Source organism: Bremia lactucae, linkage group LG3, assembly GCF_004359215.1.
Source record: "Bremia lactucae strain SF5 linkage group LG3, whole genome shotgun sequence".
NCBI classification, from domain to species: domain Eukaryota; phylum Oomycota; class Peronosporomycetes; order Peronosporales; family Peronosporaceae; genus Bremia; species Bremia lactucae.
In genome coordinates, this window is record NC_090612.1 from 2,123,567 (window position 1) to 2,144,627 (window position 21,061).

At 52.4% G+C, this 21,061-nt stretch overlaps 2 protein-coding genes across 2 annotated transcripts; one reads left to right on the forward strand and one right to left on the reverse strand.

The window, feature by feature from the left end:
• Positions 1-1,597: 1,597 nt before the first annotated feature.
• On the reverse strand, positions 1,598-5,666 carry CCR75_007211 (uncharacterized protein; the record flags this gene model as incomplete). The annotated part of the gene is made up of 3 exons (XM_067965274.1): positions 1,598-2,289; positions 3,019-5,461; positions 5,514-5,666. The coding sequence occupies 3 exons, from the start codon at positions 5,664-5,666 to the stop codon at positions 1,598-1,600; spliced, it is 3,288 nt and encodes a 1,095-aa protein (XP_067815325.1).
• Positions 5,667-18,611: 12,945 nt separating this feature from the next.
• Positions 18,612-20,363, forward strand: CCR75_007212 (uncharacterized protein; the record flags this gene model as incomplete). The annotated part of the gene is made up of 2 exons (XM_067965275.1): positions 18,612-18,747; positions 18,809-20,363. 2 exons carry the CDS (start codon positions 18,612-18,614, stop codon positions 20,320-20,322), a joined length of 1,650 nt encoding a protein of 549 aa, XP_067814854.1. The 3' UTR covers positions 20,323-20,363.
• Between the last annotated feature and the right edge of the window lie 698 nt (positions 20,364-21,061).

Consider the following 21,061-nt stretch of genomic DNA (forward strand, 5'->3'; position numbering starts at 1 on the left):
ATACAACTCGCTAAGAGTCGTATGTGCTGGGCATATGCGTAAACATCACGCTTGCCTTGCTTGAGTTTCAGAAGCTCTGAACTCAGCCCTAGGCGATTCAAACGTCTGTTTGAGCCGGGCTTTAAAAGCCTCTACCGACCCAAAGACATATGGGTCGCGCAACTTGAGGCCTAGTGCCAAGTTTTGGCACGATCAGCCAAATTTGATTGAGCGAATGCGATTTGCATTTGCTCGTCGACGATGTGACGTGCCCTTATGGCATCGTTCATCTCGACAAACCATCTCAAGTGGGAGTCTTCTTCGACTCCCCTATACTTACAGATGTCAATTTTTAAGGTTTCGGGTCGACGCGTTTGCGTCATCTCAGGTACAGGGTCTGTACCTGTTGTAACCTCAACAGTTCTGCCTGTTGAGAGCGTTGCTGATTAAGCAAGGCTACCTTCTCCTTTGCCTCGTCAAGTTCATGTTGTATGAACTTGGCGATTGCTGAATGGAGGGCATCTCTGTCCAAATTGGACAGCATGGCCTAGATGGCATCGTTCCCTACGGTCGAACTCATTCGTTCGACAGCACTCTTTTTTATGTCACTTAGAAAGGAGTAGCTAACACGCAAAACGTGATGCGTATCCATTATCATCTAACATGTCCATGTTAGATGACGGAACTGTGGTCGTTGGACGGACTACAAAGTGCTACCAGGTGTAACGGGGCACTGCCGCCTTGTACTGCTTCAGTACGAGTCCACTTCCCACTGCTTCAGTTACCACTCACATCTGAAGCAGTGTGAAGTGAACTTGTACTGAAACAGTACAAGTCGCAGTGCCCCGTTACACTTGCTTTAAAGAGGTTTAATTAAAAATGTGTTTAATATAATTAAGTTCTTCTGTTTCTATCTATTTAATACTAACTTAATTATAAACTAATACGAAACATGTAATAAAGTCTCATCTGTCTCTCTCTTTGCGCGCGTCCAGCGCTGACTGGACCGCGGAGAAAGTAGATATAATGGTCTATTATGTTAATTAATATATTACCTAAAAATGATAAGCTTTTAGAATATTACTACGTAAAGTAATATTCTCCAAATATTCTCTACCTTTTAGATAATATATTAATCAACCACCTTCAAGTGCTAATTCCATGTAACGTTACACCCCGTCAAGTATTAATCTACTAAGCTCCCACGTAACGATCTTCTGTCTACTACTGAATTTTCAACAAATATTAATATAAACTATGTATGGCGCCTCCTTGCCCACCGCACAATCGTGTCTTGTGACGGGTTGATTTAACTTAAATCAACACGTCAATAGAAGTAATGTGTTATTGCATCAATATTACCCAGTTTGGTTATAGCGGAATACAAGTCAAATAATTAGCAAAGTTAATTATTTGTACTTTTCTTCTTATTTCCTTTCATAGAACATAATATTAATTATTACTCTCTAAGGAAATAATGCTTACGTATACAGGAAACCCCGTTACAAGGACTGTTTATTCTTTTGATCTGCAACTCTGAGATGATCTTGTGAGGCATCGATAAAGTCGTTCAGTGCAAAAACTGTATTTCTACATGAGAGCAATGGTTTTGCATTTCTCAGCGAGTGTCGTGATCTTCTTCGTTACCTAGCGCCTCACACTTAGCGAAAATGCGTCGAATATTGCGTCTCGATACGTCGTCAGCCGCTTCGTTATACAGAGTCTCTAGCTCACTAATGAAGTCTGACTCGGCTTCCACAAGATGATTAAAGCATTCTTCGTACGTACAGAAATTCCCTAGGGAGAAAAGGACGACACAACGACATGCCACACTGGTCTCTGTCATGGCCAACTTAAAGAGAGCCCACGGAGCTGCATGCGCGCAAAGTTCCCTACATAGTTCATCCGAGTTGCGCACTAAATTACCAAGTGCCCCTCCAGCATTTGATCGTGTCTTTTCATCATCGTTGCCAAGATTCTGAATCAAAGGGGGAATCGCGGGACGAAGGGCATCGTATAATTCCCCACTATGGAAAGCCGCGTTGCCGACGGCAAAACAGGCAAATCGTCGGACATACTGATCGTTATCGCGTAATCCAAAAATCATTCCCGCTACGATCGTGTGAGCAATTTGGCCATCCCACGGCGTGGCAAAGTGCGAGTAAAACGTTGCCGCGTGACGACATAAATTGCCAATACAATTGAGTGCTTTTGCGCGCACCGTGGCTTCAGGATGCTGCACAAGATCGCAAAAGTGCGGTAAAAGATTGGCTTTCAGTATCAAGTCGTAATTGGATTTCGAAGCCCTGGCTAGTTGACTGACGATCAAGAGGGTGTTAGTGATTAAGGACGGTGACGAGCTCGGTCGTAGCATGCCACACTCCTCAATGACTTCAATGCCCTCAGCTTTTACGAATTGTTCACCGAAATGCGTCGAACTCGTCACAAGGCGAGACAAGAAACTGATTGGGAGCTCCAGCACAGAAGCCTCTAACTGCAATTTTCTTGTCAAAAACACAAAACGAAGAACCCCGAGCAGTTTTGGAACGCACTTGGCGTCGTAGAGAATATCTTGAGTACCCACAAGAAGCTCGTCTGACACGCTCTGAGCAAATGGTATTCCCAAAACTTTGACCGTGGCATGTACAAGAGCTTTGACGGCATTGCTTCCTCCACCAACGACCTCAGGCCACTGGAAAAGATATTCAATGTGCTTTAATTCGAGCAGATTCACCAAATGGACAGAGAGATGGTCAAATGCAGCATGTTCCATTTGCGGATCCTGACACTGTATCTCGCGAACGATTCGAAGCAATTTAAGAAAGCAGAACAAACCCCACGGCGAAAGGAGATCTGCCCCGCCGATCGACATCATTCGATTAAAGACTTTCCAAACGTTGTCACGCTCAAATGCGGACAAAAAGAGATTCATTGGTTCCGACCGAGGTGCATTCTCGTCGTATTCAGAAACTGCAGCTTTTGATGCAATTCTTAGTAAGAAGACAATCCCAGAGTCCAAAAGTCCCTGCGCTCGAACACCAAAGCTCGTGAGCATGTGCGCTTCACTCGCGATACTGTGTTTTCTCTCTGTGGCTGTGCTAAAGAGGCGTGCGATTGCATCGGAGCAACGCGAACTGAGAGCGCCATGCACTAGTAAGCTCCACAACTCCTGATATAAAGAGTTTAAATCGTCAGGGCGGAGACCGCTTTCGAGCACTGATTCGTCAATGTGGCACGTTTCAATGAGTTCAGCGAAAAACTTACTCAAAGCACTGAGCAACGCTGTATCGCTAGTTTCAAGAAAAACGGAGAATAACGTCTGTGCACAATTCCAAATCAGTCGCTGTGATAATATTTCGCGACGCAGAATGACGGATAGTAATTCCGTTGCAAAATACTGTTCAATTCGGTGAAGTCGCTTGGATGCAAAACCCAAACGTAGAATAGCGAACACATCTGCGTCTGGGCGGTTTTGAAATGTGGTAGTTATCGTTGTAAGCTTCTTTGAAAGAGGTGCAGATGACCGACACGCGTGCAAGAGAATTTTGAGGATACAGCAGATTGTCGACTGATCATTGTCTTCCTCGCCAACAGAAAATTCTTCGTCTGTTTCCGCATTTCCGCTTTGATAAAGTTTGCCGCGCTCCATCATTTTGTCACCAAGTAGAGCAATTAATCTATCAACACCGGTGCACAGAAGCTGTGAGGCAACTTCCGAGTGGATTGTAACACGGAGTATATTTAAAGGCCTTATATCTTGCATTCGGGCATTCTTCATCGACACTGCATCATCTCGAACTAAAACTAACACTGGAAAAGGAGGTAAAGAATTCCAACCTTTGGCATCAGGATGCACGAACAAGGCCAGCGCATAAGTAGCGTAGAGTTCCACATTTTGACCATTGTTCGAAAGTTGAACTTCAGGAGAATACGACCCTTCCGACGCATGTAAGAGATTGCAAAGGACGCGAATTATTCCCGATTGATGCACGACTTCTAGTAATGTTGTCAGATGATGAGATCGATCCATCATCGATCCAATCCACTTGAGTGCTTTTGAGTGACAGAACGCGACGACTTCGTTCTTACACGTGAGTAATCGTAAAATAACTTGAACGTCACCTTTACAAAGTTGACGATAGTCGAGGAGCGTTTCGAAATCTTTTTCAGCCTCAATCGTGTTGATTATTGTGGTGCTCATCATACAGCATCGTACACTTTTGTAGATAACATCACTTGCTTGCTCACGATTGATTTGAATAGATGCTGTTGACTCAACTAAGTGAATTAAAAATCGTTGTATACACTCTTTTGACTGTAGCAAAACGCCAATGTCCGCCACATGGACGATCATTTTTAGATGAAGCATCAAGCAGCGATACACTCCTTGCAGCAAGGCGCTAATTTTTCGAATCATGTCGCTTAGTAGCTCTTGAACTGGGATCGAAGGTAGTGTATGAATAAGATTTGCAAACAGCGGAGTGCTCAAAAACTCTGCATCCGCAAATTTTGTGCCCATTTCCTCAGAAAATTTATCATAATCAGCTAAAAAATTTTGAAGGGCTACGGACTTAAACGGCATACCAGATTCTGAAGGAAACGCTTCATTTTGACAATTCTCATTGACAATCAGTTTCTGATCGTCTCCATAATTACAGCTTTTATTAGACACCTCAGGCTTAACATGTTGCTGGCCAATATTTGGGTCGCATATTTTCCAATCATCACATAAGCCCAGGCGCTCAACGCTTGATATCATTATTTTTTCATCATCAACTTCTGGTGAATTGTCATTGTCTCTAAAAAATCGGGGCAATGTACGATTTTCTTTCTCGCGCCGAAGGCGTGACTCTATTTCTTTAGGTGATTCCTGTATGAATGCATGGTGCAAAATCTTTGGCCACTGGAGTCGCTGAGCAGGATCCTTTCTTAGTAATCCCTTAAGAAAGCTCTGGAAAGGGGCAGACATTGTGGATGGATACTCAACGTCGTCACTTACGATCATCTGGATGAGCGATACGATTCTATCGGTGTAAAATGGAGGTTTGCCCACTGCTAGCTCGTACAAGATGACACCTAGCGACCACAGATCCACCGTGTAATGATAGGGCTTTTCTAGTACTAACTCTGGAGCCATGTATAGTGGCGTCCCTTTGATCGAACGCAAAAGGCTTGAATCGTGTGCGATGGCGCGAGCGAAGCCAAAGTCACATAGCTTTATTTGCTGTCTCGAGCCGATAAGAATGTTTTGGGGCTTCATATCTCGATGAATGATGCGGTTTGAGTGTATGACATGAAGAGCTTGGATGAGTTGTATGGCTATCTTTCGAATCTCTTCTTCCGGAAGATTGCTCCCATCCTCCAACACTTGATATAGCTCTCCCTGTGCATATTCTGTCACTATACAAATTTCTCCTTCCGTCTCGAACGAGTCCAACATTGCAATAATATTGCAATGATCAAGTCGTCGTAAAATATTAATCTACCATTCGTAGTGTTAAGTTCAATTTGACTGAATATATCCAGACACCTACTTCTTGGCGCAGGTTTTTAAGATCTCGCGCGCTTTTACCCTGCTTTGTCACGAATTTAAGCGCGACAATGTGCCCGGAATACTTGCGGCGCCCACGATAGACCTTGCCAAACGATCCTACGCCGATACGCTCCAAAATATGATAGTTTTCCATGCCGACTATAGACGACTTGAGTATTTTGATCGAGCATTTTTTAAGGAAAACGGGAATTTCAAATGGAAAATAAAATGAAAGAAATATATGCGAATGATTCATAAATTTTGTGCAATAATTGCAACGAGTTGTTAAATTCAGTAAGCTATGTGTTGGAAAAAGGCACGGTTGAAGTTACAGTTGAGGAAACGGCTGACGACTTAGAAAGGCGTTTGAGGATCAGTTGTGTGATTGATTGGACAGGTGCGTGGATGGGTGACTGATTGGACAGGAGTGATGGAGAACAAGAACAGTTAGTCCATCATGCTAGCACGAAAAAGATAACACTACAAACAATGTCAGAATCCTTTTATCACAGTGCCACCGACTTCCTTTCTACAGCTTGCATCATGGCAAGCGAACAGGTTATGAGCCCAAGACGGGAAGGAAACGAAGACTCCAACGCGGCACAGGCGCCGCCGGCAACCGGTCACGAATGGGCCGCGGCCGCGCCTGCTACGGTCGTCTCTCCCATTGCTCACGCAAGGAGCGCGGAGCCCGACGCACTGGCAAGGGTTCTCGAGATGCTCACGGGCATGGACTTGCGAATGCAGAAGATGGAAGCGTCCCAAGCACGCATGGACGAAGACGAGCGCATGCGCGGCGCTCACGAGAGCGAGCTGTTCCGATCAGAGCTCGGGGCGGACTTCGCAGGGCGACTCCACGGCGGAGCAATGGAGCTTGAGGACTTGCATGATCGGCAGCCTCAGCAGCAACTGCGGCGTGCACCAGCGCGGCTCGAAGACCTACGGATGCGAGCGGGAGAGCAGCTGCAGCAGCGTGCTGATCCGTTGCCTCAGCCGCCTGCCCCATTGCCGCCATACCAGCCGCCACCAGTGCCTCAGGCTATGCCGGCAGCTCCAGGGCAGCCAGTACAGCAGCGGCAACAAGTGATGCCGATGCAGTATCGCACTCCGGACGCCAGGCAGCGCAAGCTGGCGATCCGCAAGTTCGATGGTACCGAGGTGTACGTTGGACTTGGGTCCGGCTTCTTCGACTGGGGCAAGACGTTTTGGCGCCAGGTCGACATGGCACAGGAGTCTTGCGGTTTCCTGTGGAGCGAGAATGTGAAGACTGACGTGCTCGGGCAGTACCTCACTGGCACTGCCGAGCGGTATTTCAGCAAGCAGGTCGACACGTGGTGGGCCGTGCTGCCTACATTGCAGTACGTGATGCAGCGCATGCTGGACACGTTCAAGACGACGATAACCGCCGCTCAAGCGATGAAACTCTTCACGGCGAAGAAAGAGAGCAAGAGATCCTGGCCAGAACACTTCTTGTATCTGGTCGCTGTCAGCGACGCTGCGGGCGGCGCTGAGCAGCAGGTTCTGGACAACATCGTGCGCTACGCCTCGTCTGAGCTATCGACAATACTCAAGGCGAAGTACCAGACGCACCGCATCGACTACCTCGTGCACGCGGAAGAGCTCGCGCACTTCGCGCAAGCAATCGAGATGGAAGCTCGATCAGGAAGATCCTTCGGGAAGGAGGTCGTCGCGCACGTGGACGAGTCCGTGTCGCGCAGGGAGACACGCACTTGCCACGGGTGTGGGAAGGTCGGCCATCTGAAGAAGGACTGTCGCAGCAAGAAGAATGACGACAAGAAGAGGGGCAGAGGCCCAAAAGACGGCGGCAGCATCACGCTAGCTGTTGGTGAAGGAAGAGGTCGCAACGGCTCGCGCGCCACCGGTCAAAGTCTGGCGATGGCGATTGGTGACGACAGAGATGACGAAGATGACGACTGGATACTCGACAGCGGTTCCAGCCGCCACCTTGTGAACGACGCATCCCTGCTGCGCGACGCGAGGGACTGCGATCAAGAGTGCCACTTGGCAGATGGGGAGACCATCAAGTTAACGCAAGTCGGAAGCGTCGAGCTGACTGTGCTCGCGAGAGGACAGCAGCAAGATGTGACGCTGACTGACGTGTATCTGGCGCCCGAGTTATCGCGCAACATCATGTCCTACGGTAAGCTCGAGTTCAAGGGTTTCGGGCTCGTCTACGACGGCGAGTCGCGCGTGTTGGCACGGCGCAGCAATGGCCAAGTCGCGTTCGACGTGGCGATGGACCACAATGTTCTCTACGTCCAGACAGTCGCAGCGGCTCGCGAGCCACGAGCTCCTAGCGACGTGCTCATGGCGATCCTGACGAGCCAGGCAGCTCCGGAAGAACCCGAGCCGGACACTCAAAGCGGCTCGCTGCTGCACTTCCACCAAAGGCTTGGGCATCTTGCGTACGACACCGTCGAGCGTATGGCGAGAGACCCCGCGTCCGGCATCGTGCTAACGGATCGCAAGCGCCCGACGTGCATCTCTTGCGCACAGGGCAAGCAAACAAGGAACCTGCAGTCGAAGAAGGACACTGGATCAAACTCGCCGATCGACAGAGTTGGCGGGGTGATCTGCTCAGACCTCAAGGGTCCGATGACCCCGAAGGATCGATTGCAAAACCGTTACCTTGTCAACTTTGTCGATCACAAGTCGAACTACTGTCGTGTCTTCCTGGCGCCGACAAAGGACAAGGCGGCCAAGAAGTTTGAGCACTTCCTCGCGTTCTTTGAGCGCCAGTTCGACTGCCGGATCCACGTGCTTCGCACCGATGGCGGCGGCGAATACGCGAATGTCGACCTCTTCTGCAAGCGAACGGGCGTCGCGCGGCAGATCAGCGAGGCGAGGAATCAGGCGTCAAACGGCAAGGCCGAGCGCATGCACAGGACGATCCTGAACATGGCGCGCAGCATGATCTTTGCCAGCCGACTGCCATTGACGTTTTGGCGCGATGCGGTTGAGTACGCGGCGTACATCCTCAACCGCAGCCCAACGAGCGCGAATGCGAAGCGCGCGTCGCCGATCGAGGTACTGACGAAGCAAGTGCCGGATCTGCGCGACATCGTCGCCTTTGGCTCTATCTGCTCGGTCTACCGTGATCCAGGCAAGAACTCGCTCGCGCAGCGCGCACAAGTCGGCGTGATCATTGGGCGGAGCGACGAGACAAAGGGCTTTCGCGTCTTCCTCCAAAAGGAGAACAAGGTCACGATCACGCAGCATGTGCGCAACGTCGAGACGCTCAGCGCAGAGCAGAACGGTCAGCTGCAGCGCGCGCTCGAGTATGAAGATAGAGCCGTGGAGCCAGCGGCAACAAGCAAAGAGTCGCCGGCTGCTGACGATGCCGCATCGCCGACGATACGCAGCGGCAAGAAGAAATCGAAGTCGTGGACACGCGCGGCTCACCGGACGCGCGGCGCAACCAAACGCGCACAGGCGGCCGGCGATCAGGAGGAGCCAGCTGGCGACAACAGCGTGGTGGCTCATGTGTATGAGTGCGATCCCAAGAACTACGGTGAAGCACTACGCAGCACTAAGCGTGAAGGCTGGGAAAAGGCCATGCGCGAAGAGCTCCAAGCCCTAGAAGACAATGGCGTGTGGCGCTTGATCAAGCGACCTCCGGGCAGCAACACTCTGCACACGAAGTGGGTCTTCAAGACCAAGACCGACGCGCACGGTGAGATAGAGCGCCTGAAGGCTCGACTGGTCGCCTGCGGCAACGAGCAAGTTTTTGGGGTTGACTACCAGCTTACATTCGCGGCTGTCATGGACATGTCGACCGTGAAGGTGATCTTGGCGCTTGCGGCGATATGGGGTGTCCCAGCAAAGCATGGCGACATCCCCAACGCGTATGTCAAGGCTGACAAGGAAGCGCACTTGGAGATACTACTCCAGGTGCCGCAGGCAATGACAATCGATCAAGACGCGCTAAAGATGGTAGGCGCAGCGACAAAGAAGGAAGTAGTGCTGCAGCTACGAAAGAGCCTGTACGGCCTCAAGCAGGCTGGCCGACTCTGGAGCCAGCTCCTGCACGCTCGGCTACTCGAGGCCGGCTTCCGGCAATGTATTTCCGACATGTGTCTATACTACCAAGTCGAGGGTGGACAGTTGGTTATCGTGGGCGTCTACGTCGACGATCTACTTGCTACCGGCACGGACGCTGCAGCCGTCGACCGATTCTTTGTCAAGCTCGGCAGCTTGTCGATCAAGGACCTCGGTACCGTTAGCAAGTTCCTTGGCATGCATGTCACGATTGACAACAGTGGCGGCTACGTGCTCGACCAGGCCGAGGCGATCGGCGAGCTCCTGCGTGAGCATGGGCTCGAGGACGCAAACCCGACGAAAGCTCCAATTGGGGCTGACTGCTACGACGTGCTACCAGATGACAGCGCGCTGCTCACCGAGACTAAGGTGCAGGGAGCGCCAACATCAAGACGTTCCAGTCCCTCGTCGGCAGTCTGCTGTGGATCGCGCGTTGCACACGGCCGGACATTGCGTTCGCCGTGCACAAGGCGACGCGTCAGACTCATCAGCCGCGACTCCACGATATGAAGCTTGCCAAACGCATCGCGCGGTACCTGAAGGGGACGCGTGACTACAAGCTTCGGATGGAACCAGCGAAGCAGCTCGACGCCAAGATCCAGCTCGAGGCGTACTCGGACGCCGACTTTGCGGCGGAGAAGAGCGACAGGAAGTCCTTGACTGGCGGCATCATCCGCCTGAACGGCATGCCGGTCAGCTGGACGTCGAAGAAGCAAGGCGGCGTCTCGCTCTCGACGATGGAAGCGGAGTTCGTCGCTGCATCGGAGCAGGCGCGCGAGCTTCTTGGTATCAGGGAGATGCTAAACGAGATCGGTAAGCCGCCGGCGCTACCGATGGTACTCCACGTCGACAATCAGGCGGCACTGAAGCAGCTGGCCGGCGAGGCGTCCTCTCTCAAGGCTAAGCACATCGATGTTCGCACGAAGTTCGTGTGCGACTTCGCTCGACGCGGGATCATCGTGTCGCAGTACGTCCGCTCGGAACAACAACTCGCGGATCTTTTGACGAAGGCGCTGGACGCAGTCAAGCTCGCGGCCCTGTGTGAGATGATCAGCCTCGGTTAGGACGGTAAGTCGTAGCCGAGGAGGAGTGTTGGAAAAAGGCACGGTTGAAGTTACAGTTGAGGAAACGGCTGACGACTTAGAAAGGCGTTTGAGGATCAGTTGTGTGATTGATTGGACAGGTGCGTGGATGGGTGACTGATTGGACAGGAGTGATGGAGAACAAGAACAGTTAGTCCATCATGCTAGCACGAAAAAGATAACACTACAAACAATGTCAGAATCCTTTTATCACAGTGCCACCGACTTCCTCTCTACAGCTTGCATCATGGCAAGCGAACAGGTTATGAGCCCAAGACGGGAAGGAAACGAAGACTCCAACGCGGCACAGGCGCCGCCGGCAACCGGTCACGAATGGGCCGCGGCCGCGCCTGCTACGGTCGTCTCTCCCATCGCTCACGCAAGGAGCGCGGAGCCCGACGCACTGGCGAGGGTTCTCGAGATGCTCACGGGCATGGACTTGCGAATGCAGAAGATGGAAGCGTCCCAAGCACGCATGGACGAAGACGAGCGCATGCGCGGCGCTCACGAGAGCGAGCTGTTCCGATCAGAGCTCGGGGCGGACTTCGCAGGGCGACTCCACGGCGGAGCAATGGAGCTTGAGGACTTGCATGATCGGCAGCCTCAGCAGCAACTGCGGCGTGCACCAGCGCGGCTCGAAGACCTACGGATGCGAGCGGGAGAGCAGCTGCAGCAGCGTGCTGATCCGTTGCCTCAGCCGCCTGCCCCATTGCCGCCATACCAGCCGCCACCAGTGCCTCAGGCTATGCCGGCAGCTCCAGGGCAGCCAGTACAGCAGCGGCAACAAGTGATGCCGATGCAGTATCGCACTCCGGACGCCAGGCAGCGCAAGCTGGCGATCCGCAAGTTCGATGGTACCGAGGTGTACGTTGGACTTGGGTCCGGCTTCTTCGACTGGGGCAAGACGTTTTGGCGCCAGGTCGACATGGCACAGGAGTCTTGCGGTTTCCTGTGGAGCGAGAATGTGAAGACTGACGTGCTCGGGCAGTACCTCACTGGCACTGCCGAGCGGTATTTCAGCAAGCAGGTCGACACGTGGTGGGCCGTGCTGCCTACATTGCAGTACGTGATGCAGCGCATGCTGGACACGTTCAAGACGACGATAACCGCCGCTCAAGCGATGAAACTCTTCACGGCGAAGAAAGAGAGCAAGAGATCCTGGCCAGAACACTACTTGTATCTGGTCGCTGTCAGCGACGCTGCGGGCGGCGCTGAGCAGCAGGTTCTGGACAACATCGTGCGCTACGCCTCGTCTGAGCTATCGACAATACTCATGGCGAAGTACCAGACGCACCGCATCGACTACCTCGTGCACGCGGAAGAGCTCGCGCACTTCGCGCAAGCAATCGAGATGGAAGCTCGATCAGGAAGATCCTTCGGGAAGGAGGTCGTCGCGCACGTGGACGAGTCCGTGTCGCGCAGGGAGACACGCACTTGCCACGGGTGTGGGAAGGTCGGCCATCTGAAGAAGGACTGTCGCAGCAAGAAGAATGACGACAAGAAGAGGGGCAGAGGCCCAAAAGACGGCGGCAGCATCACGCTAGCTGTTGGTGAAGGAAGAGGTCGCAACGGCTCGCGCGCCACCGGTCAAAGTCTGGCGATGGCGATTGGTGACGACAGAGATGACGAAGATGACGACTGGATACTCGACAGCGGTTCCAGCCGCCACCTTGTGAACGACGCATCCCTGCTGCGCGACGCGAGGGACTGCGATCAAGAGTGCCACTTGGCAGATGGGGAGACCATCAAGTTAACGCAAGTCGGAAGCGTCGTGCTGACTGTGCTCGCGAGAGGACAGCAGCAAGATGTGACGCTGACTGACGTGTATCTGGCGCCCGAGTTATCGCGCAACATCATGTCCTACGGTAAGCTCGAGTTCAAGGGTTTCGGGCTCGTCTACGACGGCGAGTCGCGCGTGTTGGCACGGCGCAGCAATGGCCAAGTCGCGTTCGACGTGGCGATGGACCACAATGTTCTCTACGTCCAGACAGTCGCAGCGGCTCGCGAGCCACGAGCTCCTAGCGACGTGCTCATGGCGATCCTGACGAGCCAGGCAGCTCCGGAAGAACCCGAGCCGGACACTCAAAGCGGCTCGCTGCTGCACTTCCACCAAAGGCTTGGGCATCTNTCCTGAATTCTTATCCATAAATAGGTATAGACCATTATGTCTATTTATTCCGCAGACTAATCAGCTGTAGAAGTAATCAAAGAGAGTTACAAGATAAGATAGATAAGAATTCATTTACATGTTTAGTATTAGTTTATAGTTAAGTCAGCATTTACAAAGATAGATTAAGAGACACTTAACTATATTAATACAGTTTTCATTTTACCCTCTTAAGTTAACTTGTCTTAAGAGAAGTCTTCCTCTATACGTACAGTGTACGTCACCTAACGAAAGGCACCACTCACAACTGGAGCAGTGTGAAGTGGACTTGTACTGAAACAGTACAAGTCGCAGTGCCCCGTTACTGTTAGAAAAAGGCACGGTTGAAGTTACAGTTGAGGAAACGGCTGACGACTTAGAAAGGCGTTTGAGGATCAGTTGTGTGATTGATTGGACAGGTGCGTGGATGGGTGACTGATTGGACAGGAGTGATGGAGAACAAGAACAGTTAGTCCATCATGCTAGCACGAAAAAGATAACACTACAAACAATGTCAGAATCCTTTTATCACAGTACCACCGACTTCCTCTCTACAGCTTGCATCATGGCAAGCGAACAGGTTATGAGCCCAAGACGGGAAGGAAACGAAGACTCCAACGCGGCACAGGCGCCGCCGGCAACCGGTCACGAATGGGCGGCGGCCGCGCCTGCTACGGTCGTCTCTCCCATCGCTCACGCAAGGAGCGCGGAGCCCGACGCACTGGCGAGGGTTCTCGAGATGCTCACGGGCATGGACTTGCGAATGCAGAAGATGGAAGCGTCCCAAGCACGCATGGACGAAGACGAGCGCATGCGCGGCGCTCACGAGAGCGAGCTGTTCCGATCAGAGCTCGGGGCGGACTTCGCAGGGCGACTCCACGGCGGAGCAATGGAGCTTGAGGACTTGCATGATCGGCAGCCTCAGCAGCAACTGCGGCGTGCACCAGCGCGGCTCGAAGACCTACGGATGCGAGCGGGAGAGCAGCTGCAGCAGCGTGCTGATCCGTTGCCTCAGCCGCCTGCCCCATTGCCGCCATACCAGCCGCCACCAGTGCCTCAGGCTATGCCGGCAGCTCCAGGGCAGCCAGTACAGCAGCGGCAACAAGTGATGCCGATGCAGTATCGCACTCCGGACGCCAGGCAGCGCAAGCTGGCGATCCGCAAGTTCGATGGTACCGAGGTGTACGTTGGACTTGGGTCCGGCTTCTTCGACTGGGGCAAGACGTTTTGGCGCCAGGTCGACATGGCACAGGAGTCTTGCGGTTTCCTGTGGAGCGAGAATGTGAAGACTGACGTGCTCGGGCAGTACCTCACTGGCACTGCCGAGCGGTATTTCAGCAAGCAGGTCGACACGTGGTGAGCCGTGCTGCCTACATTGCAGTACGTGATGCAGCGCATGCTGGACACGTTCAAGACGACGATAACCGCCGCTCAAGCGATGAAACTCTTCACGGCGAAGAAAGAGAGCAAGAGATCCTGGCCAGAACACTACTTGTATCTGGTCGCTGTCAGCGACGCTGCGGGCGGCGCTGAGCAGCAGGTTCTGGACAACATCGTGCGCTACGCCTCGTCTGAGCTATCGACAATACTCATGGCGAAGTACCAGACGCACCGCATCGACTACCTCGTGCACGCGGAAGAGCTCGCGCACTTCGCGCAAGCAATCGAGATGGAAGCTCGATCAGGAAGATCCTTCGGGAAGGAGGTCGTCGCGCACGTGGACGAGTCCGTGTCGCGCGGGGAGACACGCACTTGCCACGGGTGTGGGAAGGTCGGCCATCTGAAGAAGGACTGTCGCAGCAAGAAGAATGACGACAAGAAGAGGGGCAGAGGCCCAAAAGACGGCAGCAGCATCACGCTAGCTGTTGGTGAAGGAAGAGGTCGCAACGGCTCGCGCGCCACCGGTCAAAGTCTGGCGATGGCGATTGGTGACGACAGAGATGACGAAGATGACGACTAAATACTCGACAGCGGTTCCAGCCGCCACCTTGTGAACGACGCATCCCTGCTGCGCGACGCGAGGGACTGCGATCAAGAGTGCCACTTGGCAGATGGGGAGACCATCAAGTTAACGCAAGTCGGAAGCGTCGTGCTGACTGTGCTCGCGAGAGGACAGCAGCAAGATGTGACGCTGACTGACGTGTATCTGGCGCCCGAGTTATCGCGCAACATCATGTCCTACGGTAAGCTCGAGTTCAAGGGTTTCGGGCTCGTCTACGACGGCGAGTCGCGCGTGTTGGCACGGCGCAGCAATGGCCAAGTCGCGTTCGACGTGGCGATGGACCACAATGTTCTCTACGTCCAGACAGTCGCAGCGGCTCGCGAGCCACGAGCTCCTAGCGACGTGCTCATGGCGATCCTGACGAGCCAGGCAGCTCCGGAAGAACCCGAGCCGGACACTCAAAGCGGCTCGCTGCTGCACTTCCACTAAAGACTTGGGCATCTCGCGTACGACACCGTCGAGCGTATGGCGAGAGACCCCGCGTCCGGCATCGTGCTAACGGATCGCAAGCGCCCGACGTGCATCTCTTGCGCACAGGGCAAGCAAACAAGGAACCTGCAGTCGAAGAAGGACACTGGATCAAACTCGCCGATCGACAGAGTTGGCGGGGTGATCTGCTCAGACCTCAAGGGTCCGATGACCCCGAAGGATCGATTGCAAAACCGTTACCTTGTCAACTTTGTCGATCACAAGTCGAACTACTGTCGTGTCTTCCTGGCGCCGACAAAGGACAAGGCGGCCAAGAAGTTTGAGCACTTCCTCGCGTTCTTTGAGCGCCAGTTCGACTGCCGGATCCACGTGCTACGCACCGATGGCGGCGGCGAATACGCGAATGTCGACCTCTTCTGCAAGCGAACGGGCGTCGCGCGGCAGATCAGCGAGGCGAGAAATCAGGCGTCAAACGGCAAGGCCGAGCGCATGCACAGGACGATCCTGAACATGGCGCGCAGCATGATCTTTGCCAGCCGACTGCCATTGACGTTTTGGGGCGATGCGGTTGAGTACGCGGCGTACATCCTCAACCGCAGCCCAACGAGCGCGAATGCGAAGCGCGCGTCGCCGATCGAGGTACTGACGAAGCAAGTGCCGGATCTGCGCGACATCGTCGCCTTTGGCTCTATCTGCTCGGTCTACCGTGATCCAGGCAAGAACTCGCTCGCGCAGCGCGCACAAGTCGGCGTGATCATTGGGCGGAGCGACGAGACTAAGGGCTTTCGCGTCTTCCTCCAAAAGGAGAACAAGGTCACGATCACGCAGCATGTGCGCAACGTCGAGACGCTCAGCGCAGAGCAGAACGGTCAGCTGCAGCGCGCGCTCGAGTATGAAGATAGAGCCGTGGAGCCAGCGGCAACAAGCAAAGAGTCGCCGGCTGCTGACGATGCCGCATCGCCGACGATACGCAGCGGCAAGAAGAAATCGAAGTCGTGGACACGCGCGGCTCACCGGACGCGCGGCGCAACCAAACGCGCACAGGCGGCCGGCGATCAGGAGGAGCCAGCTGGCGACAACAACGTGGTTACTCATGTGTATGAGTGCGATCCCAAGAACTACGGTGAAGCACTACGCAGCACTAAGCGTGAAGGCTGGGAAAAGGCCATGCGCGAAGAGCTCCAAGCCCTAGAAGACAATGGCGTGTGGCGCTTGATCAAGCGACCTCCGGGCAGCAACACTCTGCACACGAAGTGGGTCTTCAAGACCAAGACCGACGCGCACGGTGAGATAGAGCGCCTGAAGGCTCGACTGGTCGCCTGCGGCAACGAGCAAGTTTTTGGGGTCGACTACCAGCTTACATTCGCGGCTGTCATGGACATGTCGACCGTGAAGGTGATCTTGGCGCTTGCGGCGATATGGGGTGTCCCAGCAAAGCATGGCGACATCCCCAACGCGTATGTCAAGGCTGACAAGGAAGCGCACTTGGAGATACTACTCCAGGTGCCGCAGGCAATGACAATCGATCAAGACGCGCTAAAGATGGTAGGCGCAGCGACAAAGAAGGAAGTAGTGCTGCAGCTACGAAAGAGCCTGTACGGCCTCAAGCAGGCTGGCCGACTCTGGAGCCAGCTCCTGCACGCTCGGCTACTCGAGGCCGGCTTCCGGCAATGTATTTCCGACATGTGTATATACTACCAAGTCGAGGGTGGACAGTTGGTTATCGTGGGCGTCTACGTCGACGATCTACTTGCTACCGGCACGGACGCTGCAGCCGTCGACCGATTCTTTGTCAAGCTCGGCAGCTTGTCGATCAAGGACCTCGGTACCGTTAGCAAGTTCCTCGGCATGCATGTCACGATTGACAACAGTGGCGGCTACGTGCTCGACCAGGCCGAGGCGATCGGCGAGCTCCTGCGTGAGCATGGGCTCGAGGACGCAAACCCGACGAAAGCTCCAATTGGGGCTGACTGCTACGACGTGCTACCAGATGACAGCGCGCTGCTCACCGAGACTAAGGTGCAGGGAGCGCCAACAATCAAGACGTTCCAGTCCCTCGTCGGCAGTCTGCTGTGGATCGCGCGTTGCACACGGCCGGACATTGCGTTCGCCGTGCACAAGGCGACGCGTCAGACTCATCAGCCGCGACTCCACGATATGAAGCTTGCCAAACGCATCGCGCGGTACCTGAAGGGGACGCGTGACTACAAGCTTCGGATGGAACCAGCGAAGCACCTCGACGCCAAGATCCAGCTCGAGGCGTACTCGGACGCCGACTTTGCGGCGGAGAAGAGCGACAGGAAGTCCTTGACTGGCGGCATCATCCGCCTGAACGGCATGCCGGTCAGTTGGACGTCGAAGAAGCAAGGCGGCGTCTCGCTCTCGACGATGGAAGCGGAGTTCGTCGCTGCATCGGAGCAGGCGCGCGAGCTTCTTGGTATCAGGGAGATGCTAAACGAGATCGGTAAGCCGCCGGCGCTACCGATGGTACTCCACGTCGACAATCAGGCGGCACTGAAGCAGCTGGCCGGCGAGGCGTCCTCTCTCAAGGCTAAGCACATCGATGTTCGCACGAAGTTCGTGTGCGACTTCGCTCGACGCGGGATCATCGTGTCGCAGTACGTCCGCTCGGAACAACAACTCGCGGATCTTTTGACGAAGGCGCTGGACGCAGTCAAGCTCGCGGCCCTGTGTGAGATGATCAGCCTCGGTTAGGACGGTAAGTCGTAGCCGAGGAGGAGTGTTAGAAAAAGGCACGGTTGAAGTTACAGTTGAGGAAACGGCTGACGACTAAGAAAGGCGTTTGAGGATCAGTTGTGTGATTGATTGGACAGGTGCGTGGATGGGTGACTGATTGGACAGGAGTGATGGAGAACAAGAACAGTTAGTCCATCATGCTAGCACGAAAAAGATAACACTACAAACAATGTCAGAATCCTTTTATCACAGTGCCACCGACTTCCTCTCTACAGCTTGCATCATGGCAAGCGAACAGTTACAACAGGCCCAGACATGGTTTAGCCAAGTGCAAAGTCACATCACCGAATGGACAAAACTATGCCAACTACACTAAGAGTCCCCAAATTTAGTAGAAATACCGTAGGCATTCAAACAATAGAAAATACCAATTCAGTAATCAGTAGACCTAGCAGTACTTGGGGCCCTGTGGCTGCCAGAAAGAGTACTGTAATATTTTGCAAGTGATGGTGGGTTGCAGCTGTGAATATATCTGATTTAGGTAGTGAATATAATGTTAAGTGCGACGTATGCTTTAAAAAAGTAGTGAATTTAATCAAAAGGTAGTGAATATAACAACTCGCTATTTTTAGCGAACAAACGTCAGAAGAAAGAAGTCGTAATTTCTAAACGTACTGAACTAAAATGAGAAGAAACACGTCACCGCCGCTTGGCGCCTCCGTGTCCATCACGGAAGTTATGCCCACCTCGGCCTCTCAATTCCGCTTGCAGTATACCGACGATCGGCGCACGAAAGAGCTGCGTTGGGTGCTTTTCTCAGGTAAACTCGCCTCTTCAATTATAGCAATAAACAATGTTCTCACTCTTTTTAAATGCAACAGCCTCTCATCGCGGTGCGATTGGAAAAATCATATTTACCTTAGAAAAAGACAGCGCCGCCCATGTCAAGTCAGTCGTAATAAACAAGGACTTTCGTGGCTTGGGCTTAGCCCGTGTGCTATATATTGCTACTTTGGCAACGCTGGAAGAGAAAAAAGTCCAACGACTCTATCTCGAGGCCGAAGAAGACTCGAGTCGCTACGGGAAGTTAGTGGATCTCTACCAAAAATGGGGCTTTCACGAGCTTTCGAATGCGCAAATACTGGTTCTATACAATGGCAACGATAGTCTACGCAAAGTACCCATGGTCTCGGTGTTTCAAAAAAGCTTTTACTTTCCGCGTGCCCCCATGGAAAGTGTTCGATTTTGTATGCTGGCCCTCCAGACGCCTGACGGCTCGTACCTTGTGGCAGAAGAAGATGGAAAGCTTACCGTCAGTGCCAAAAGTTACGGTTACATGTGGCAAACGATGCTTGGGGCCACGGGCGAAATTTGCCTTCGCAGTGTCCATGGCAAATTTCTCTGCGTGGAAGAAGATGGCACGATTTTAGCCAATCGACGCGCGAGTTCCACGTGGGAGACGTTCCAAGTGGTGCCACACGGTGACAAACCCGCGATGGACATTTCACGAGGAGTGGCACTTCGTACTTACCACGGAGGTTTTTTAAACTTGAATGTCACGGAGAATCGGGCAGAAGTGTCAAAAGATCCCGTTTCTTGGGACGGGAGTGACATGATGAAACTCATTTGCAACAAAAATCCGAAAGATCCATTGTTTGAGAAAATCATGCGGAAATACCAAACCACGGCGTTTGTACAAGCTCAATACGCCAAGTACGGAGCTTTGCAGCATGCGCGAATGTCCATTTTAAAAGCTTGCAAATGTGTCATGGAACTTGCTGGCGATTCGAATCGAGACACGAGTTGGGTCATGAAGTACATGCTGGCGTCTGCAGGCGCAGTCAAGCAGGACGGACACCCGGACTGGATGCAATTGCTGGTGTTTCTTCGTGCTTTGGGCATGGTCTTTTTGTGCTGGACCGACGATGAAAATGCAGTGCTGCGTAGCATTTCTGCACAAGAGTGGCTTCGTAATATTTCGACCTGGGTGGTTGGGGAGCGAATTTCGAGTTCTATTGACTTTCCAGAGCTGACTGAATTGAACGCAGACTGTTCTCGTCGTGGAAAGCGTGACAATGCATTGAATCAAGGAAAAGTGGACGATGTCTTGCTGACGTGGACTCCGGATGAATATCTTTACCGCGTGTTGTCCATGAATACGACGTCGTTGCCTGTGGAAGCTTTGGATATTATACGCTTTTGGTCTTTTAAGGCCTCGGACAGTTTTAATAAAGCCAGCGAGCCGCAGGATGTGGACATGATGGATTGGATTGCTTCGGTTGGCAAAATTGCGCGTGTGCCAGAGCAAGTGGTGCAAAGTATCTGCGTCAACGAGGAGCTACCGTACTATTTGCTACTCGCGGAAAAATATTTGCCCGATGCACTTCAGTGGTGAAGATGCTTCACAATAAAACTGAATAAATTTATATAAACATATTCCTTCTTTATCCTGTTTGCTAATAGCTCGGGTGTGTTGTACACTCTTTCCTCTATGTAACGGGTGGAACTTTACATAAATATTATTTCCTATAAGAAATAATCGATATTATTTCCTATAAAAAATAATCGATATTATTTCCTATTATTTCCTATATAAAATAAAATTAAGTATATTATTATTATATTTTGATAAATGAACGCAAAATTTTCTATATTACCGTAAACAGTAAAACTGTAGCAACAAGACAACAATTCTGTCGATTGGTTTATTGGACTTTATATCAACCCTGCCAATCGATACTAGACGTACGAATGAGCGGTGCGCAAGAAGTCGCAATACATAATTTGATATTATTATATCTAAGTATGCTAAATCTCTATTTGTATTAACCTTTTAGTAGCTAAAACTTCTTAGCTACTTAAAACCTTTCTCTGCACTTCATTCACGTCAAGTATTCATAGACACCTTGATTTTACCGTAATCAGTGTAGATTAGCTAGTATTGAGGCACTACTAGCGAAAGGTGCCCCATTTTTCCCAGTAGCACTTCGTGATTCGTTCAACGGCGTACGTATGAGCTCGGCGATAGACGCAGATTGTTCGTCTTTTTGAAAAGCAAACAACATTGTGCATACAGCTGGCCCGCCTATGGCCAAACTCATACGTTCGACCTCTTTCCATTCGAGGTCACTCAA